The 23,445-nt window shown below is 39.2% G+C and overlaps 1 protein-coding gene across 3 annotated transcripts in view; it reads left to right on the top strand.

Moving 5' to 3' along the window:
• Positions 1-534: 534 nt before the first annotated feature.
• The window catches only part of rgs7a (regulator of G protein signaling 7a), a 90,674-nt gene continuing 67,763 nt past the window's right edge, over positions 535-23,445 (top strand). For all 3 annotated transcript variants that reach the window (XM_037541883.1, XM_017704938.2, XM_017704934.2), the window contains exons 1-2: positions 535-685; positions 3,501-3,626. In XM_037541883.1, coding sequence (XP_037397780.1) covers positions 3,549-3,626 — 78 coding nt within the window. In that variant the 5' untranslated portion in view covers positions 535-685; positions 3,501-3,548. The remainder of the gene's footprint in view (positions 686-3,500; positions 3,627-23,445) is intronic.

The following is a 23,445-nucleotide window of genomic DNA, read 5'->3' as shown; positions in this document are numbered from 1 at the left end:
ACATGTAACACTGTGGTATTCCATGTTGCTGTTGGTATGTAAAACCAACTGTGAAACACGCTAAGTAAAATTATAAAAGAAGTGTTCAGCCTTTTTAGGGCGATACCACCATTTTTTTCAAAATGTCAGCAGCGGTTGAGACATAAACAGAGTCTTCCAGGTTGGTTTGAGGTGAAACGGTTCATTTGGGGAGAAACTTACTGATTCATGTCGATGACGGTAAATAGTGCAAAACCTGGAAAAGGAAAGATACTTTTCTTTGGAGTCTATTTTTCCTTTAAAAAGGTTTTTCTAGAACGGAGCATTTCACACCAAACCACCCTGAATGACTCTCATCGTAACCATTTTATTGAACAGAGATTTAGAAAATTCGACGGTGTTCCCCTTTAACACAGTGTAGACGTTACAAGAAGAGTTCGACTCATGTGTTCTTCTAAACCGATTCAGTCGACTTAATGGAAGAGAAGCGGTTCAAAAGAACCGATTCGTTCACGAGGCGTTTATCGCTGGCGTTGGGGTAGAGAGTGAGAGAGAGAGAGAGAGAGAGAGAGAGAGAGAGAGAGAGCGCGCGCTAGCTGGCTAACGAATTTTCAAATGAATCATCCTCGCTTTTCTCTCTCTGTTAGCTGACCCTGTTTTTGGTCGCATTTTGCAAGTAAACATCAAGGAGACGGCCGTATCTGAGGTAAGAGGGAAAATATAACGGGGTGGGTGTACGTTTTAGTCATTTTTTTGTATTTTTATTATTTATTTATTTAGGTTGGGTGTCAGGTTTGCGAAGAAACGTTGGGATTCGGTTAACGGCTTGTGGCTGTAACGGTCGCCGTTGGTGCTGAGGGAGCTGAAATGGGGTTGAAATGTTAAAGAAAATGGTATTTTAGGACTAAATTATGGCTTATAAAGAATAACTGCGAAGCCAAGACATCACTGCTTATATTTAATCGCCTTGTAGAGTGTTGCAGTGGGCTGAATTAAAAAGCAGAGTCTCACGAACATGATTCGCCAGCTTCTTGTTCGAATTCTCCCGTTCCGCCTTAAAAATAGTGCAGCGGTTCCATTCGGGCGCAAGGCGCCAGAACGTAAGTGCTGCACCGTTTAAGGTGGAACGGGAAATTTGGGACAAGAAGCTGGCGAATAAGAAACTGCCTTGAGCTTGTGAAGTGTTTTGTATGCTGGCCTGTATCTCAAGGCTGAAGGATAGAGATTTCAGCACATATTGACTATATGTGACATGGTGAGCTTATTTTTATGCAGCAAGCGGTCTTATAATGGCATTACTTTTTGCCCTGTGAGGAAGAAGTCAGACCCCTGGCTCTGTGAGATGGTGCTGCTGTAAACTAACGTTAGTTCTCCTTTATAACAGGTTGCAGAGGCTGAAACTGACATGGCGTTTTCACAGTAAAACACCTAAAATCACTGCTGTACATAAAAGCATATATTTTACCAGGGAGCTTGAAATCACTTGGGACGGTAGATTAGCAAAAGCAGTGTGCTGAACTGTATAAAACAGCAGGATTTTATACCTGCAGTAAACGGGACAATAAACAGAGACGGCGCCTTGTGTGTCCCGCAGATATTTATGATGTAAAGAAGCACAAAATCTCAAAATAGACTGAGATAAAATGACAGCTACCATAACTAGTGTTTTATGGCTCCAGTCCATGCACACTTTAGTAATATAGGATCAAAAAGGTTTCATCTACTGTTAAGATCTCAAGCTTGTAACATTTGCAGAACCCTTTTTGACGCTATGCAGAGCCCTTTTCAAAAAGGTGTGTATAGAACACATTCTCCGTCAGTCTGAAGGTTCCTTTCATGATGCAAAGAACTCTTTAATCATGCTAAGGGTTCTTTGACTGTTCATCGTTCCCTATACAACAATGTTTTTCTACTAAAGAACCCTTGAAGAGCCATCTATTTTAAGTGTATACCATGTCCGGTCTATTATAGAAGCTAATCTGCCATAACATTAAAAAAACTTCCTTTTATCTACACTCATTGTCCATTTTATCAGCTCCACTGACCATATAGGAGCACTCTATAGTTCTCCGGTTACAGACTGTAGTCCATCAGTTTCTCTGCATACTTTGTTACCCTGTTGTTCAGTGGTCAGGACCCCCACAGGACCACCACAGAGCAGGTATTATTTGGGTAGTGGATCATCCTCAGCACTGCAGTGACTCTGAGGTGGTGGCGGCGGAGTGTTAGTGTGTTGTACGAAAGGTACGAGGAGGGATCAGACACAGCAGTTCTGCTGGAGTTTTTAAACACCCGAGTGTCACTGCTGGACTGAGAATAGTCCACCAACCAAAAATATCCATCCAACAGCGTCCTGTGACCACTGATGAAGGACTAGAGGATGACCAACACAAGCTGTGCAAACGAGCTGCTGTCTCTGACTTAACCTCTGCAAGGAGGACTGACAAGGTAGGAGTGTCTAGTAAGGAGTGGACAGTGAGTGGACACAGTGATCCACTTGTGCCAGCGCAACACACACTAACATACCACCACCACGTCAGTGTCACTGCAGTGCTGAGAATGAAATAGTACCTGCTCTGTGGGGGGTCCTGACCATTGAAGAACAGGGTAAAAAGTATGCAGAGAAACAGACGGACTGCAGTCTGTAACTGTAGAACTCCTATTCTACATCGTAAGTGGAGCTGATAAAATGGACAATAAGTTTAGATACAAGGAGATGGTTTTAATGCAATGTTTTTGTCCTTTTGCACTGGACCTACAAGGGTAACAAATAATGGAGGCTTATACCAGGTATGCACTGATATGGGAATTGTGGGCTAATGCAGTTATCATTAATTTACATATCTGCCAGTACGGAAACATAAACATACCTGTTTATGAAATGTCAAAATTAGGACAATATCTAACTGGATTAATATTATGTAGATGTATAACAGCTTTGCAGCCCAGCCCCCTAAACCTAACCTTGCTCTTCTAGCGTGAACAAAAATGTATATTTGTTATATCTAAACATCTTTCCGATGTGCCATCATTTTTTAAAGCAATTAGCGGCTGATACAAACATGATTCTACATCACTGTACATTAGTAATTTTGTTACACCCTCAGTTATACTCTACCAATTAGCAAATGGTCAAAAGTATGAACATAGTTCAGGCTAATAGAACTGCTGCTATTGTTGTAGCCACATGACACACATTTTAAGATAAAGGTATGTCCTACAGGGTCAGAAATCAGATAAACAAGTCTATATGAGATTGCTTGACAGCTTGACATGGTATGTGTGTGTGATGACTTAGAAATATCACTTGATTGATGGGGTGTAGCTACATTAGCCTTGTAACTTCAGTGCAAAACTAACAAAACAAACTCCAGACACCAAACATGTCTTGCCTGATCGACTGCATTTGGGGAAAAGAGGACAAATAAACTTGATTTTTCACTGAACTATCATTTTAAAACTGGGTCAGTAAGCAGCTGAACACTTTGCTTGAGCATAATTGGCTTCTCTCTTCTCTCTAGCTTTAGCGGCTGTCTTTTGGAGAAGCTGTTGTGCATTGGCTCTGGATCATGGCGCAGACCAACAGCTTCGGCCAGACCAGCAACGGAGAAGCAGACGACTCTCCCAACATGCTGGTCTATAGAAAGGTAGTGCTGTTAAATGAAACCCTTCACATTTCTGCTTTACATTTAAGAGGATCCATAAAGAGCCTCAGGAAACCTAAAGAAAACTGAGGATTTTGGTAAAGGTTCAGCTTCCCGCTGATGGAAATAGGACTGTATATTAAAATTTGGTACTCTTAAGGTATTGCCTCATAGTATCAAAACTTAGTAGCAAATAGACTGGCCAATATCTAAAAATAAGTATCACAATATTTTTTAGTCTCAGAAATTGTGATTGTCGATTTTATCACACCCACTGTCATCTACTTCCAGTTTGTATGTTTTCTTTGGACATGAACTATTTTAATGAAAGTCTTTAATAAAACCACCATACTAAATAATATAATAGAGTAACATCGTTGAGAACTTCACCTGTCGTTGAAATAAACGTTCGCGTGGTGCAGATTTATGGCACCAATGCATGATAATTGTGTTCCCTTCTGGAGAGTCTTCAGAAGCAATTTTTAAAAGCGAAGAAACATCCACATGCTTGACACATTAAAAACCGGTGTTATAGCGACGTTTTCATAATTCAGCCAACAGGACACTTGAGCTGTACAGAAAATACAAAGCAAGCAATCATACGCAGCAGAGACATGGGAGATTACTCTAGCCTTTTAAAATCCCCATTATAACTCAAAGTTGTAACAGTAAAAGTGAATAAAACATCATGCGCACATATTTCATGTTATTTGTTACATTTTTCTGATACCATTTCCCAACTGCAGACAAGGATTAGAAGAACTTTCTCTCCAGGTTAGAGCTAGCTGCTCTACGGTAAAACCCAGTCACTTTAGCTTGTTTGTTTATTACTGGGAGTAACCCTGAAGCAAGCTGAAATTTGAAAGCATGTTGTCAGTTATTTTCAGTTCCATGCACTCAAGCTACATTTAACGAAAAGTAAAATAAATAGAATGTGAAGAGCTGTGCGGTATGTAAAGCTTTCATTTTACAGTGCGTAGCAGAGAGAACTAATAGGCACCTCTCTGTCTATTTCTCTCTTTCTCCGTCTCTCTCTTCAACAGAAAAAATGTACAACTGAAGTGTGGGCCTGCACACTCCTTAAACGTGAAACCCAATTTCCCAACATATTTACAAGCTGTTTAATGTTAAATTAATCCTCTGTGATTCTGTCTCCGTTCTTTTCCCAAATCCGCAACTATCTCCTTTTACACATCACCATCGGCTTGCTTGTCCATCATTGCTCTACCATACAGGCGGTCTACCAAATTCTAGTTCCTAGGTAGTCAGTTGTAGCATCCATGAGCCAAAGAGTATGCATGGTCCAACATTTAGACAGATGAATGGCTGCCTGAATTACATTCTGCATGCATGTTATTATGTGTTTAGGCTGATATACCCACTTTCAGCCCCTCACACTCATTTCTGGTTTAAGCCACACCCACTCCTGATTTGTAGTTCAAAGGAAATTATCAAAAAAGCATTGTTCATGAATTAGCTTTGAAGTCAAGATATTGTATTGGTATTAGCCTCAGAGGTGACCAGGCCAAGCCATATGCTTTTAGGTGTAAAGGTGCTATTTACAAGGAACAAAGAGTGAAAACTAGTGTGGACCAGTCAGCAAGATGTTTTCTAGATCACTGTTTTGCAAAAGTACATGCTTATGTTTTGTTTTGAAATAATATTTGTGAGCCAAAACAGCCTGTATAATATCTAATTAGAGCTCTGTTGAATCAAGATCATTTTAACATGTAAAATAACAAAAAAATGAATCTTGACCTCGGAATGGAAAATCTTGAACCTGAAAACATGAGGATTTTTACTTTCCTACTGATTAACATTACTGACTGGATGAGGTCCTGAAAGATTGCAGTTCTCTGTGCTGAATCTTCCTTCAGCAGCTGATGTGCCTTGCAGGCAGGTGGATTGTAGGTATGGTGCCGGGGAACATGCGGGCCGATAATTAGAGAACTCCAGTTGAAATGAGGTGAGATTGGCTCTGTCTGGGAAGAGAGCTCAGGCTTTTGGGTGTAAGCCAGTCCAAAATCCTTTTGTTCTGACTCACTTTCAAACCACTGTTGTGACTGTATATAGCGCAACAACCCGTGTAAATGTAGGGAAGACTGCTTTCTAGTTTTCTCACTGTCTTTCTCGTGTCTGTGTTTTCAGATTGAGCCATTTGCATCAATGGCAAGGGAATTGATTCAGGATTGTTTCATTAACGCAATCATTACTAGAACATCTCAACCATAGATGCTAATAATGACTGTAAACAATAAGGAGTCACAAGTTATGAAACTATAAGACTCAGCTAGCATTCTGAAAAACATGCAAACTAGCGTTCATTACCCTTAGCATATTTGAGTGAAGTATTCTTTTAATATAAAACTATTCAGTGGTATAATTCACTTATGAATGAATGTTCTTGAGAATGAGGCTTGTAATTCATGCTTATTGTAGAGTATATTGTGCTTTTTGTCAGGCTACAATTAAGTCTTATGAGTGATTAAATCACTATCAACTTGTAACTGAGAACTACGGGAGCAATAATTCCATTTTGATTCTTACAAATAACCAGAAAAAGTTCTCTTGAATTGTGAATATCAATAGGCAGTCTGTGCACATTCTTTTCAGCGTGAAGCATTAATTAACAGTAGAAGTCAAGGAGACGCAACTCCGACAGAAGTAGAACATGCAGCCGCGCCGTCGCTCTGCTCTTTGCTCCGCACCGGAACGTTTTGGGTTTAACTCAGTTTCTCCCCAGGTGGGATCCGGGCGTGTAGTCAGAATGCCTCAGTCAAATTGAGCAGGAGAGAAAGTGAATCATTTCGCTGTCAGAGGCCACCGAGGCTTTCTTCAGCATTTTGTTGTTCCTTTTTCTCTCTCTCTCTCTGTCTCTTTTCAATTCATTTCCTTCACCCTCCAGTTAATTTCCACATTTCCTCTGAGCCACCTCATTCCCATTACCGGAGGCAGACACACACACACACACACAAACACACAGGCGCAGAGATACGTGAAGAGGCCCAGTGTGAGGGACCCCCTGTCTAACATTGTAGATGAGCACACAATCTTTGTTTGTTTCCACAGCTCATCAGACATGGCTGACCCAATTACTGAACCAGTACCTAATGCCTGGACTCTTATTGCTGGCTTTTTACAGGCTGACACAACTGGAAAGAAAACAGTTTTCAGACACAAATCTTAATTTTCATAAAGTTACTCTTTACTATACGTTTACTAGTCTAGTACATTACTATTACTTTTACTTTAGTCATTGCTTTGAAAAGCAGAACATGAAGAACAACTGCGTAAGCTTATTTGAAATTCCTCAACGTCTCGACACATCAAAATTTTTGAATAATTAAATAACCGAATATCAAAGGTGAGGTCAGACACTAATGTTGGATGAGAGGGTCTGGCTCACAATCTCTCCTAGTTCTAGTTCATCCCAAAGGTTTTTGATAGGGCTCTGTGAGGATCAGTCAAGTTCTTCCACACCAAACTCACCCAACCATCTCTTTATGTGCACTGGGGCTCAGTCATGCTGGAACAGAAAAGGGCCCTCGCCAAACAGTTCCCACAAAGTCGGAAGCTTATAATAGTCCAAAATGTCTTGGTCTGCTGAAGTGTTAAGATTTCCCTACACTGGAAGCTAAGGGATATAAACAACCCCACAACATCATCTCTCCTCCACCAAACTTTACAGTTGGCACAATGTAGTCAGGCAGGTAAGGTTCAATTTCCAAACCCAGACTTGTCCACAAGGCTGCCAGATAGAAAAGCACCACTCCACAGAATGCATTTCTGCTGCTCCAGGGTCCAGTGGTGGCGTGATTTTACCCCACTCAGATCTAGCAGGACAGAAATTTCACAAACTGGCTTGTGACTGAGGTGGCATCCTTTGACACTGCCATGTTTAAAGTCACTAAGCTCATCAGTACAATCCATTCTGCTGCCAGTGTTTGTCTGTCGAGACTGCAGGGATGTTCTTTACCAGATAGCTTGTTCTGCTTGTGTTATTGATTGTGCTCCGGACATTAAAAGAGCATGTGCTAGAGCAGGCTGTCAAACTAGTTCCTTGCACCGTAACGTCTTCCCTCGGCTATCGCTCTGAATCCCGTTCACGACAGCCTTGGTAATTAGTTCGTGAGGACTGGAATCTTGGAGTCTGATGTGTGCAGACTAGAGGGGCAGGGTTTTAGAGGGTTAGACCCTTGTTAGCGTTGGATTTCACTACAGTCCAGCACCAAACGTTTAACATGTTGTGCTCAGATACACTATATTGCCAAAAGTATTCGCTCGTCTGCCTTCACACGCAATTGAACTTGAGTGACATCCCATTCTTAATCCATAGGGTTTAATATGATGTCGGCCCACCCTTTGCAGCTATAACAGCTTTAACTCTTCTGGGAAGGCTTTCCACAAAGTTTAGGAATGTGTTTATGAGAATTTTTGGCCGTTCTTCCAGAAGCACATTTGTGAGGTCAGACACTGATATAGGACGAGAAGGCCTGGTTCACAATCTCCGCTATAATTCATCCTAAAGGTGTTCTGTCGAGTTGAGGTCAGGACTCTGTGCAGGCCAGTCAAGTTCTTCCACACCAAACTTGCTCATCCATGTCTTTATGGACCTTGGTTTGTGCACTGGTGCGCAGTCATGTTGGAACAGGAAGGGGCCGTCCCCAAACTGTTCCCACAAAGTTGGGAGCATGAAATTGTCCAAAATCTCTTGGTACTGAAATATTAAGAGTTCCTTTCACTGGAACTAAGGGGTAGAGCCCAACTCCTGAAAAACAACCCCACACCATAAACCCCCTTCACCAAACTTTACACTTGGCACAATGCAGTCAGACAAGCACTGTCCTCCTGGTAAGTTATAATACCACTGACAGTTGACTGTGGAATATTTAGTAGCGAGGAAATTTCGCAGCTGGACTGGCGATCTATCACAGTACCACGCTGGAATTCACTGAGCCCCTGAGAGCGACCCTTTCTTTCACTAATGTTTGTAGAAGCAGTCTCCATGCCTGGGTGCTTGGTTTTATACACCTGTGGCCATGGAAGTGATTGGAACACCTGAATTCAATGATTTGGATGGGTAGGTAAGTACTTTGGAAATACAGTATATGTGTTTATGGTGTGAGATCAAGTCCTGTGAGACTATGTGACCCCTGGGTCCTTTCACTACCACTGTGAAGAAATCGTATTTTAAAAAGTATTTCATTGAACGACTTTCTTTATGTCTCAGTAATTGATTTGCAAACATTTTGAATGATGGGGGAAATTAAAGGAAATATCTGCGATGATTTAGACTTGCAGTTAACATAATGCTAATTGGTGTACTTGAGCATTCATTGTGTTAGCCTTATAGATCGAGTGCAAAATTGCAGAATTCAGTTCAGTTCAATTCAACTTTATTGTCATTATACAATACAGTGTAGTACAGTATAACGAAACACTATCGGGCTACTTCTCCAGTGCAGTAATAAAAGATGAATAGCAAACAGTGTAAAGACAAAAAACAGTAAAAGACAAGACAAAATGTTCAAAGTCAGTAAGTACAAGTATCGAATGTAGACAATATGTGCATAGGCAAAGGTTATAAGAGCTATATTGGATGTATAGACAGCATGTGCATAGTCAGATATTCATGTGTATCAGATATATAGACAGAAATGTGCTGGTGAATACAGTACAGTACAGGAAATGCAGAAGTACTAGTAGTGCAAAAAGAGATGTAAACAGTGATCTGTATATAAAGTGTACAGTGCAGGTAGAGAGTAGCAGCATAATGTTCAGGTAACACCTTAAATAAACAGTTACAGTATAAAAATATAAATATACTAGAAATAAGGCTTAGTCAGAGATGAAGTGCACAGCATACAGTCCTCTGAGGTAGTGGAGCTCAGTGTGCTGGCTGATCAGGCTGATCAGTAACAGACTGTAGTGTTGTTGTTAAGCTCAGGTCGATGCTGCCGGTGTGACCAGTCTGACAGGGAAATGTTTGAATCAAACATTTCCCAACTATTTACACACCCAATCCTAGATAAAAAGAGCACATATGTTAATGACCCATCCCACTTCCACTCAGCTCTATTTGATATGTTGTAGGCGAGAGAAAGTTAAAAGGTCATGAAAGGCTCAGACTTTTCTAAGCACAGTAGTCTTTTACATTTGCCGTCTAGCCATAGTTAGCCGACGGGACAGGGGTGCTGGTGAAAGTGGGGCACGTCAAGTCTGTGTGTGGAGGACGGGGGCTGCAGTGTTGTGAGTTATAACTTATTTTCCCCGTCTGCCTGAGTGTGGGTTGGTGAAGCAAAGAATTATGACTGAAAGCCTGGGGGAACAACAATGACACATACCACACAAATACACACACACACACACACACACTCATACACGCAACGCACATCACAAACACATATAACCATGTACACACAGATACTCCTTCTGTCTCTCTTACTCTCTATTGCTACGTTCTCATGAGATAGAGCTTAATCATAGACTTTGTCTGCTTCTCTTGCACTTCAGCCATCAATAAATCTCTAATGCAATATATATTCACAAGCAGGTCCTGAACAAGAGGGCGACAATGCGTTGTTATCGACATAAAACAATAAAATCAGTTATTTATGTGACATAATTCATGACAACAACTTTATTTTCTATGAATGTTTGGATGTGATCTGAAAGATCGATATGGGAGGTGATCAATTAAAGCTTTATTAAATTTCTATCCTTTCTTTAACTCTGCTGCACTTAATTTACACCTCTGTTGTAAAGGCAACATAAATGGACATTTTGGTATAGATAAATTAGCCACATGTCTGTCTGTCTGTCAGTCAGTCAACCTTTATTTAACCTCGGAGAACATTCAGGGTGAGCCTCATTAACAACGATGCCGAGCTGATGCAGAAAAAAGGGATTGATAATGTGTAAGAACATCAAAAAATAAAAGTAAATGTAATAATCATAAAAAAGACTCAAATCAGGTAAATATAAAACAAACATTAATAGTAAAAATAATGAAAACACATAAAAAAGTAGAAAACAAAACAATAATTAGTGTTATTTAAATGTAAAAGTTCAAAAATCAAAAGAAGATAAATAAAAATCAAAAGAAAACAAATAAAACAAAGGGAGGATAAGATCAAAACAGTAATCTTACATTAATTAGAATGACTGAAATAGTAATATAATCAAGAGTAAGAACATGGATGATAATGAATAAACAAATAACTAAAAATAATGAAATAACTAGATGAATGAAAATAAGACAACAGTACTAAAAATCAAGTAAAACTGTTGCAGGCACAGTACGCAGCACTTTGCTGTAACACCATAAAATGATCATTTTCAAAATTTAATAATAAAGGAAATAAAAGCAATGTCGGTCAAACTATTCAAATAATTAATAAGTATTAATCACATTTGTCTCATTCCCTCATGATTGACCGTAAAATGTATTTTTGTTTCTATTTAAAAAGCATTGCATTACTTTTAGTAATTCAGTAAAATTATTAAAATTTTTCAAAAGATCCAAAGGGTCAAAGTAGGAAATTTGTGAACACCATTAAGAAGAATGTAGTGCATAGCCTTAATTAGTCAACATGTACATTAAACATTAAAAGTGAAGTGCTTTTACTGTATTTGACAGTCTTGCTTGTCTTAATAAATAACATAAAAATGAATCAGTTTCACTAACTTCATTGCATCACTGTGTGGCTGTCTAGTCTATGAAAATCCAAACATCGATTCAGACTTACTGTCAGATGACTCAGAATGTCGTCCTCAAGTGTCCTTATTTGCAAACAGTTGCAGAAGCAAAGGCATTTTGGAGTCATTAATTTTGGATGCTTGTGCTTGTGAGAGACCTGATCACTACGATGACAGTTTTACCTCCTTCTGAGCTGGTGCCTCCAGCACCTGAGCATTAATAAGCCTTCCAGCTGTGTGCAGTATGAGAGAGAGGGAGTGAGAAAGGAGATAGACAGAGAAAGGACGGAGGGAGGAACAAGAGAGTGAGTGAGGGAAATAGAAAGAGCAAGTGAAAGTGCTAAATGAATAAATGTAGGTGGCGTCTGTTACACACACTAAAATATACCCAGAGAGGGAGCAGTGAGTCAGACACGTCTAAAATAAAAAGCTCTAGTCTGCACAGCGCAACGAGAACCTCTAATGCTGCAAATAAAGCTTTTGGACCCCATCAGTTCAGGACAGAAATAGATTTTTTTTCCAAGACTTTAGCACATAAAAAGAATTCTAATTAAGTTCCAATACTGGTTCATGTCTAATCTGGTAAATTGACGCTGAAACAGCGGTTATATTTTCCAGCGCTCTATTAGATCTGGGGTTAAGATATGTGCTGAAAAGCTGGAGCTGTTAACAACTGTGATCAAACCCATGACTTATTGGTTCATAGCCAAGGTCTCTGCCTGCTAGACTACAAACCCCTGTCATAACTCATAACACCACTCTGAAAGCTTTCACTTTGCCCTTAAATAAGAAGGCTGTAAACTTGGAATGCATGCTCATGATACAAATGTCTGGGATGTGAACCTACTTTTGAGCAGGAGGAGCTCCGTTTTAATAAATACTTTGGTAATAAATTTAATTTAAACATTTTTGTCGCAAATGCTGTTTGGTGTCTGAAATTTGCTTTAGTTTTACACTTTAGCTACAAGGTTAATCTGGATAACATGTAACAGAAGTTTCTAATTTAACTATGAGTTTGCAAACTAAATGTCTACACTGTAACACATTTGACTCAACCTGTGTTGAGATGTTAAAGGACTCATATGATAAAAACTGAATGCCCTGTGTTCAGCGTCCTGTGTCCACTGATGAAGGACTAGAGAATGACCAACACAAACTGCAGCAGTAGATGAGCTATCGTCTCTCTCTTTTCATAGGTGGACTGGTCTAATAGGGTGGACAGTGAGTGGACACAGTGTTTAAAGCTCCAGCAGTACTGCTGTGTCTGATCCACTCAGACCAGTGCAACACATAATAACACAACACCGCCACATCAGTGTTACTGCAGAGCTGAGAATGATCCACCACCCAAATAGTACCTGCTCTATGAGGGTCCATGGGGGGTCCTGACCACTGAACAGGGTGAAAGAGGGCTATCAAAGTCTGTAGAGAAACAGATGGACTACAGTCTGTAACTGTAGAACTACAAAGTGCACCTATAGAGTAAGTGGAGCTGATAAAATGGACAATGAGCGTAGAATTCACAATGTTATAAAGGTCATAATGTTATGCCTGATTGGTGTATATTTGTACAATTAGAACAGACATGGTTTGCATATGTAAGTCTTAAAGACACTAACAAAAATAGTCTCATTCTAAGGTGTAAAGAAAGGTTGCAAAATGCTCATCCTGGGGTTATTTACAGCTGTTTGTGGTTCATTAAACCATGTAAACATTGTTAGTGGACTTCAAGGGAAAAATATAAAATATAAGAAAAACGTTAAGGCCACTTTCGGTTATCTCAGATAGACTGACACTGAATCACATTATTAAGTTATGTAACAAAATATGAGTGACTGTGATTTCATTGCATCTTGCTAACTGGCTCTTTATGGCTTTCATTCACATATTTACTATAGGACTTTTAGCATGAACACATTATTAATTATTGCTTTAAAGTGTGTTATTGTCAGTAGGCACTTATGTATTGACATGGCATAAAGAGCCCGCTGTAGTAGCTTACGGGCTCATAGAAAGCTGTAGTAGGGCTTTGTGGTCTTTGTTCGCTGTAGGAGGCATGGAATCATGCTGTCCCACGGGGTCCTAAAGAGCACAGCACGCAAAAACCCAGCGGGAACAGGCTACTAAGCAACCGCGGGCCACACAGCAGAGTGGCCAGTGTTACCTGTGGGTCTGGGCTTCAGCAAAAAGAGGTTTTTGCAGTATAGCTACTCAATTTTACATGCACTTTTGCTCATTCCACAGACAGCTGAATCCTGAAAGACTTAAAACATGTAAGCAGCATGCTGTACAATGATAGAAAGTGTAAGAAGACTGCAGAACTATGCCTTAAAATCAGTTCAGTGTTTTCCAGCTATAAGTCATGCACGTTAGTTGAAATGGCAGTGTCAGATGCAGTTTAACATTGTTTTGATTAAGCTTTAGTACAATTTTAGTACTATATTTTACTGTTACAGTGTTTTATTCACATTAGGGGAAATTGCAGGTACCAAGTGTAGTTTTTTCTGTTAAACTGCAGGTTTGTGAGAGGCTGTTTTATTTAGTCGTTAATGGATGTTTAGTGCTTCAGCAGCTCAAAGGGAGTAAATGAGTGTTCAGCTACGCTCTCTACTTGTTTCCCCTGGAAAAAAAAAACGGGAACAGTGATCGTGACTGGATTTTTATAGAACACTGGTCGTGCATGCTACAAGTATGCATGTGTGCACGCACCGGCATTTGGAGGCGTTACTCTTGACATATTCTAAGCCACATTAAAAGCTTTGCATCACTGCTGCCTGCTGGTGCTTTCACCCCCAAGAAACACTTTCATATGTGGAGCTTTTTCTCCCCAGAAACACTTTGTTATGTCACTGAGCCATCACAGTGTGGAGGAGACACCCAGTTTTCCCTCGGGCACCAAGTTGCCCCCGCACCAACAGCCAGGGCTCCGCTATGCTTTTCCTCCCATCCATAATTTATGCTCCAAACCAGTGTGCTGCTTTCAACACAGGCTAACATATCACACTTTGGGTGACTAACAGCAGCACCTAAGCCCTAGCCTGCGCAGTAGTTATTTCACATGGCCCAGCCATGAGGCTCTGGCTGGAGGTTGGAGGTTTTACACTCCCTGTCAAAAGTCTGGGGACATTATGAATGAGCATATTTTCTTTTGTTGAGGTCACATTAAACCTGATGAGAAATTGTAGCACAAATTGTAGTTTTTGTCAAAATACTCAAATTTAGAGTGTGTAATTAATTACACATATTCATTTTGTATGTGTGTCACTGTTAATTTGTTTATTTTTGGATTTTTACCCACTTTTTGCCCCCAGTTATGGCCAATTGCCCCTGTTAGCTAGGCCTTCCCCATTCACATGATGCTACGAAACTCGCAGTCTCCAAACGGTTGTGCCAATGCTTGAACAGTTAGACCCTGGAGGCAATGTAGCATGTTGTGTAATCAAACTACATGTAGCCTCTGTACTTTATCAAGGTAGCAACATTTCTGTGTAGCCTGTCAATACTCACCCAGTTTGACTTCTCACATGTGTACAAAATTGAATATTGTTTTAAATTAATTACTGCTCTTTAAATGTATAGATTTTGACTGTTTGCTACAGTTTCTCTATATACAAATATGTCAGATTAAGCTGAACGGGATTGTTGTCAACACTCTACACTTTTCATTTGAAAAGTAACTGAAAAGACAAGCTCTTCCCAGGCTTTTAATGGTTAGCGTTTGCCTTTGTCACATTTTGTGAGATACCCACAGCACTTCCGGTGGTGATGCGTGACCCTGATGGGGTTGCCGTCAGCGATGATGACTCACCGTGTTCTGCCTCTACATTCTGTTCACATTGTCGGTGGTGCTGTTGAGGGTCTGTGTGCTGGTGCTTGTCAGAGAAGCGTTACAGAATGAGTTTAGGGGATGTCCCACAGGGATGAGTCGGTCCAAAAGCAAAACTGTCTCGTTCAGGCGCACCCCAATTTTCATCCATTGACTCCTATTCATTACACACTTCTGATCATATACTGCTTTGTACAACTGTAAGACCTTTAAGCTAATTCTGTCATAGTCTTTGTAAGGTTGCCGTTTGTGTGTCTGTGTGTTGGGGGGTGGATGGAGTGGTGGAGTGCGTGTGTATGTGGGATGGATGGATGGATAGATAGATGTGTGAGAAATAAATAATGTATTGATTCAGGAAATTGCAGATTAGTGCAGCCAAAAGAACATTCAATTTACTAGTAAAAACTGTCTAAATTGTATGTTCAATAAATTTGACATGTCCTTTGTATTTTGTATTAAACAAAAATCTTGCTGTATCAGCACCACACAGAGAACAGCACATTATGGAAAGCTTATCCAGAGTAAAACAGGATTTTAGGCATAATTATTATTATTAGCATTTTACTGTATAATAGTATTTTGTATTATTTATATTTTATTTGACACCTATTATTTTTGCCACTAAACTAACTAGCATTAGAAATATTGGGTTTTATTTGACTTTTTTGGAGGTGGTGTGCTTCGGGTCTGGGCAGAGTTTTGTTTGGCTGTAGTCAGGTTCAGGCTTGAATTCAGAGTTTTATAAGATAAACAAAAGATAAGATAAGATAAGATAAGATAAGGCTTTATTGTCATTCGCATCACACGTGGTACATGAGTTGGAGCGAAATAGTGTACTCAAGGTCCCAGTTAACTCCCAAAAGTAACAATAAACAATAAATAATAAGGTGCAAATAACAGCAGCATGAAACACAGCAGCATGAGTATGAGGTAGAAGGTGTACATCATAATACTGGTAATGTATAAGTGACATGTATAAAGTGACATGTGTAGGCGTGATGTAGAGGCACTGATTCAGTACAGCAGTAGGGATAAATAAGTGGACATGAACTGCCATTGCAGTGATGTCTAATTGGAATTTAAGAGTCTTACTGCTTCAGGGAAGAAGCTGTTTCTCAGTCTGGTTGTTTTACTCTTAATGCTCCGCAACCTCCTACCTGAGGGGAGCGGGACAAAAAGTGTGTGTGCTGGATGAGTGGGGTCCTTCATGATGCCTGTGGCCCTTTTCCTGCATCTGAAGGTGTAAATGTTCATGGTGGTGGGAAGGCTGACTCCAACAGGCCTTCACCACCCTCTGCAGAGCTTTCCTTTCTGCCACAGAGCAGCTTCCATGCCACACGGTGATGCTGGAGCACAGAATGCTCTCCACCACACATCTGTAAAATGAGGTGAGGACTGAGCTTTATTGGTTTCAGGCCGAGTTCTTTCTCACAACGTGATAGTGTGTGTCAGGTTGGGCCTGGACTCAAAATTAGAGAGAAAATATCTTAGACCTTATTTGTTGTTTGGTCCAAAATTTCAGGGTGCATTAAAGCTCTAGTGTGCTTGTGTTTTTGTGTGTATTGGTGACTGAATGTGTTTCATTAGCTTCTCACCTGTGCTTCTCTTTTGGCATGTGCTGCAATGTCTCTGTGTGTGTGTGTGTGTGTGTGTGTATGGGTAAATGTGTTTTATCATGTTCACACCTTTGCTGCTATTCCGGCATGCAAGCTGCTATCGCACACACACGCCCTTGTGTCTGTTTGTGAGTGTGTGACTCTTTTCTGGCATCTGGTGCTTATGATCATTTTAGCAGTAGTATTTCTTTTATGGTGGAGCATTTTAATTTTTAAGGGATCAAGGCTTAAGCATTGAAGCTGTTGCAAGGGTCTTATTGTACCTTAGCCTTCAGGCTTATAGGCATCAGGGAGTGCATTCACCAAGGAGTGCTGATCTAGGATTACTATTTCTGCTTCCTGCACAAGTCTACCTTCTTGTACGGTTAAAAAGAAAGTGGTTCTGAAATTGGCCTTGTTGAGTAAAGTAGTGTTGAATTCACAAAGCAAAGAACATATAAGAACGGATTTTTACATTTTTGGACAGTCTTTCTGAATTAGTCACAATGTTTTTCAAATGTGGCCCAGTGTTCACTAAATTCCTGTTGCTGTTTAATTAATTTTTGCAAATGTTGCAAAAATGTCATTGTACATGTTTTATTTATATATATATAATATAATATAATATATAATTTTTTAAAATTAATATTTTAAACATTTGTTTTATTTATTATTTATTTTCTCCCAATTTTCTCCCCGATTTAGTTGTTTCCAACTCCCTCTTGTTAGGACTCCCCCAATCACACGATATCGCTAGTGCTAGGAGATGAAGGCTAGCACAGGCTTCCTCTGAGACCTGTGAAGAACCACCACATCTTTTCAAACTGCCGCTCACGCAACATCATTGGACAGCCGAAAGCGCCAACCACCAGATCTGTTATGTCAGATAACTGACGCCTGCGTTAAAAAGCGTTGCGCTGAGTGATTGGGGAGGAGGAGAGGGGGCCATCCTGCCCATCCAGAGAGCAAGGTCAATTGTGTTCTCTCAGACTCCCAGCCACAGAGGGCTGTGGCATCACCAGAAATCAAACTCAAATCTCCTGATGACAGGGCTGGTGCTTAGATGGTTGCACCACTTGGGATTGTTAAGATAATTTTTTGACTAATAGATTATCAAAACACATTTCTGTCTTAATCCATGAGATTAAGCTGTTTTTTTCTGGTAAAGTCAATGTTTGTGTCTGGTGCACATTATGGACAGATGTGGATATGCGGTGGACAAGATGCTTGGTCTTGACATGCGAATGGGCTTCAATGCAAAATACAGACAGAAATATAAAGTTCTGTCATGATGTAGTAAAAAGAGTCATTGGGTTAGAGTCCGAATTCATTTACCTGCTGTTGAAATTGGACTGGATTAAAGCCTTTGTTGTTGTATATGTAGAGAAAAACTGTTTTATATGTTTGTCTACTTTACAAATAAAAGCATCTGTTAAGTTTGTGAATGTAAGGAAAAAGATGTTTGAATGCTAATTTGTCTACTTCTTGAATTTTTAAAAATTTTATCATATCATGATACTATTGCATGGTGTGGTCTGCAGCATTCATCCCCCTAATCATTGTGTCATATGTTTGCGTGATGACCACACTTAGGCCCAATTCCTATTCTTCTTTTTACCCCTACCCCTTGTTTTCTAATGTCACCCTAACCCATTGGAACAAGGGGTAATGGTTGAAATCTTCTCCTACGAAATGAGATAAAAAAACACATTGCTTCATTATCAGGATACTAACCGGCTACTAGCGCTGCTCTCCCATCTTCAGTGATAGGGAAAAGTTCACCTCTCACTGCTGGGCTTTATATTGAGGGCATCATATGCTTTCAAAGAGGGGGTTTAAGACAAGTATTTATTATCTCCCACCACTAATTCTTTGGTGATAAGAAGCTGAAGTCAGCTATTCGCCAACTTCTTGCTAGAATATTCCTGTTCCACCTTAAATAGTGCAGCAGTTTCTTTCTGGCGCTTCAGGCATCATAACTGCTGGACTATTTAAGTTAGCTAGCTAGCTACCAAGACATTAGCGTGCTATCAACGATATTTTGTACTTGTTATGAAGAAAATGACCATAACATACATTGAAACGACATTAAACGAAGGTAATACAGTGGTTCTCATAATTTGTAACTGAGAAAATATGGAAGTCTCTTGTGCAGCCATGTTGCCGTTTATCCTTTTTTTCCTCGTAGCACTCTGTTTGGAGTGCGGAGCTGAAAAACCTCCATTTGGAAGGCCATGTAACCCTAACACTTCGCCCTACCCCTCTTTCTCAACAAAAATCAGGACACCCTACCCCTAGACGTGAACGCCAAAAACAGAGGGCTAAGGGCTAAGTGGTAGGGGTGAGGGGTAAAATGGGACTGGGCCTTAATCATAAGTCAGTGATCATAATTTTTGCTTTGTGAAGAAGGTTCAGGTTCTGAACAGCAGTGTGTCTTCATGCTGGAAGCCTCATGCTAACAGACTTTTTTCATCTTCCTGCTTGTACTGAATGGTAATGTGATTCAGGTTTTGCTGGAACAGCTCTCTGAATGGAGAGGCTTTGCAATATGCGCACACACACATGCTTACACACTTATAGATCTCTTTCATCAGGGTCGAAAAAACAGGGTCTCGAAGACTTACGCAGAGAATAACAGCATTCTCAGCTTTTGCTTGTTGAGGTGGAAGGATAATTAAAATCAGTCTTTCAATTAAGTTTAACATGCGGTGTTTCATATTATGGTTGAATCAAAGGTTGTAGCCTCAGGTAATTATGTTCAATTAAGAAATAATATTTACTTATGGGAAGCTCTGGGTTTAACATATGACAAGCCTGCGATGAGCACACATATGTGGGTGTGCGTACACATATATGCAGTCATACCGTGAGCGATGTGGTTATATTTAAGGTTAATTGGTCCCAGAGGTACCATTTGGTATGTGTTACAGGGAGGTTCGTCTGCTCTTAGCTGTCCTTGTCTAATGAGAGACTGCTGTGGACTCTCTCTCATACATGTGCACATTGTTGTGGGCCCAGATTCATCTGACTGCAAAGTTTCGAAGCACCAGGGAAATATATATATATATATATATATATATATATATATATATATATATATATATACGTGTGTGTGTGAGTGTGTGCGTGTGTGTGTGCGCACACTTTTCCTTGCTGCAGTGTAGCACTGTGGAAACAGGAGACAGGAGTGCTGTGTTGCATCAGTGTGTCATGATAATTACAGTCCAGCACTAAATGGACTAAGTTTTGCATTAAACAAATTCAAGTTTAGGTGTGAAACTCAAATTCATGCAAACATGGTCTGAAAAATTCTTCAGTGAGCCAGAAAATACATTTATACACTGCAAAAAAATATATTGACAAGTAAAAGCATCTTAAATGTGGAAAAATGTCTAATATTTCTCATTAAAGGATTGTTATAAGAATACTGTAAGATTATGCAACCTATTGCTTCTTTTAAGCAATAGGCCACCTCAGAAAAAGCAGCATCTGTGTGTGTCTGGGCAGTGAAGTGTTGTTTAAAATACACATAAACATTTGTATAAAAAACAAATAAGTAAATTATACATCAATCTTTCATTAAATTAAATCAAGTGTGCTGTTGATGCCATTGAACTAATCCATGCGATGGTGGGAGAGTAGCTAAAAATCAGGAAACAAACCCGTGTTCTTCTAACTGTCTTCTTTCAACCAAAATATTTAACTCAAGACACTTGACACTTCTTAATGACGTGAAACTTTTTTTTACTTTTTACTGTATTTATGTTACATAGTATCTATATAGGTAATAAATATACCTACTGCTGAGATCGATAGGCCATTTCACACCATAGCACGAATAAATAACATGAAAAGAAACCTGGATCTCCAGAACTCATTTAGAGTCCTGTTCGTTTAGAGATGCTTACACACAAATCCTTCCGTTTATAAAAAGTTCTAGTTGCTGGATCCATCAGCTTAGTTGTCACCATGTCAGCACCAGATACAACAGTGATTACTCAATTAATTCATGTTGCTTGGGAAAGTTCCCACAAAAACAAACTGAGGATAATTAAAATAATGTCGCATTTTCACCTTCCGACAATTTGTGTTAGTAGTGCAATATACCATTAGTTATACATGTGTTGTTATGAATAAATTTATTGTTCAAGTAAATCACAGAAACAAATTATGCTTAAGAGTTTTGCATAGTACTGTATGTCTAGAAATAGGTTCAGTAATCTTACAGTACTGATATAAGGAGAAATAATAAACATATTGACTATAGCTTTCACAACAGTTTACACAAAGGGAACATTTTTGATCAGAAATGTACAAACAGTGTAAATTTACCTAAAGATGTTTTCAAGGTGCATTCACTTTCCCAGTGGAAATATCTCTGTATAAGTTATGCATCGATACCTTTTTTCAGACCAAATAGTCTGATACCATAAGTAACGTCAGTAACCTACTTAAAATTAAGTAGTGTTTAGTGTAAATGAGGACAGCCTTAACTGCTAAATCATACAAATCTAGGTGATTTAGCTGCATTATTTAGTGATGCTACATTAGTTAGCTTGGCTTGAATAGCACGTATGTCTGGCAGGAATTTGCCAAGGCAGAGTCTTTAAAGTGACCAACAACTTTGTGTGGAACTGTGAAAGAATCAGTTAACACTTCTGTGTGTGTGAGCAGAGCCTCCTTCACTACATTTGTTCAATAGCACAGCAGCATACACTCGGCTTACATCACATGGTATCAGTATTAGTATTAATATCAATATACTGTCCCATTGTCCTGTCTGATTTATTTATTCACCTCAGACTAATTGCACAAGCGGAAATGTGCACAACAGCACATTTCATACTATTATTTTATAACTTATTACTCTACAACTGTGCATGGGAATAGTGTATGGCGTATATGTGTATATTCAGTCTTATTGAGTATATTGAGTCTGTGTGTGTGTGTGTGTGTGTGTGTGTATATATATATATATATATATTTTTTTTTTTTTTTAGATACTTATTTGTATTTATACAGTGGTGGACAGTAATAAAGTAAATGTAATTTGTTACTGTACTTCGTGTAGTTTTTTCATGTATCTGTACTTTACTGAAGTTTTTTTCATTTTGGGTGACTTTTTACTTTCACTCTGCTACATTTCAAAGTCTAATATCTGACTTTTCCTCCGCTACATTTTGTGAAATCTGTCATTCCTTTTGGTTTCTGTGTGTATAAAAACATAAACATGTCAAATTGAAAGAAGCTCAAAGCAAGAACACCAATCAGGGCACAGCGGTCACTTTGTTTTGGGCTTGATTTGACCTGTTGGACACACTGACCCAGTGCACGCACACGGTTCAACTTCAGTGCAACAGCGTAAAGTTTTCTTAAATAAATAATGGAAGAAACTCCTGACTCTAACCAAACTTTGTGTAAATAGATATGCACATATGCAGTTGTGACTGATGTGTGTTTTCGCTGAATTTATACAAACACTAAAAAAGTAAATTTGTTTTTGCTAGTTTATGTTTATCAACAGAGACCTACAGATCAATATAGTAAAGTTTGTGTTAAATTTTAACTTCTTTAAATTTATAGCGAGAGTCTTTTTATAAAAATGATAACAGGACATTAGAGCCATGATTAACCTTTGAGTACTTTCACTTTCAATACTTAAGTACATTTGAAGTCAAATATTTTCTATCTCTACTCAACTCAAGTGATTTGTGTACTTGTGTACACGCACCTAAGACTTTCACTCACTTTTCACCTGTGTAAATGTGATGTGACAATAAACTTGATTTGTTTTTAATTTTACAAGTAATTGGCCACAGTATCAAAATGATACCAGTGTAGGTATTGATCCAGCCTTAATTTCTGTCTTCTTCTAATCTAACTTTTTAAAAGAAAAATAGCACAAAAAAAAAACGTAGAAAGCCTGGAGTGAAGACTGGGTATATGAAGTCAATGTGACTAAAAATATATAACGTCAATTGAATATGTTGCAATTTTGTTCCTTAACGTAAAGGTGCTGAAGACCCTTTAGGATACCACACCAGTGTCAAGTTAGTACCTTTTATCTGAGGGAGGAGAGTAAAACAGAATTTTATTATATGTTTTCAAGCAACGTATGTCTCCAGAAAGAAAGAGGAGGACTCTTTTAGAAGGCAGTGTTGTGCTGTGGATGAGTGAAGTATTTCTCCAGAGATTTAGCATTTATTGACAGGTCTATCCTTCAGACTCGCTTTTGAGCAGCTTTGCCGGGGAGACTGGCCTTCTCAATCGGTCTCATTCTAAGTGGGGTTAATCTTCCCTCTGTAGAGCTGTAGGAAGCTGTGGCCATTGGCAGTTCTGGCAGATCTGAGTTCCAGATCTTCTCACTCACTGAGTCACGCATTACTTAACTCCTCAATTCAGTGTGGAAAAAATTGTGCTTGCCTTTCTTCAGTTTCAGGCTCACTGTGTGAAGTTTATTTGATTTCTTTCTTAGTGAAGAACGTGTTTGGAAAGTAGGGACTCTTTAGTTGAGTGTAACTTCAGAATCATTGTGAAATGATCTTGTTATTCAGTACGTAAATTGAAATTTATTCTCAAGACCCAGCAGCAGCTCCTCATATGGGGTTAATGGTGTTTATTAGTTGCATAATTAATTACGTTTGATTCACTTTTTGTGTAGACAGGTTTGAATTTGCCTTTCTGACCGTTAGTTATAAGTTAA

This window comes from Pygocentrus nattereri, chromosome 10 (genome assembly GCF_015220715.1).
Source record: "Pygocentrus nattereri isolate fPygNat1 chromosome 10, fPygNat1.pri, whole genome shotgun sequence".
In the NCBI taxonomy this organism is placed as follows: domain Eukaryota; kingdom Metazoa; phylum Chordata; class Actinopteri; order Characiformes; family Serrasalmidae; genus Pygocentrus; species Pygocentrus nattereri.
Note: the sequence above shows the minus strand (reverse complement) of the source record. Positions and strands in the feature narration are given on the sequence as shown.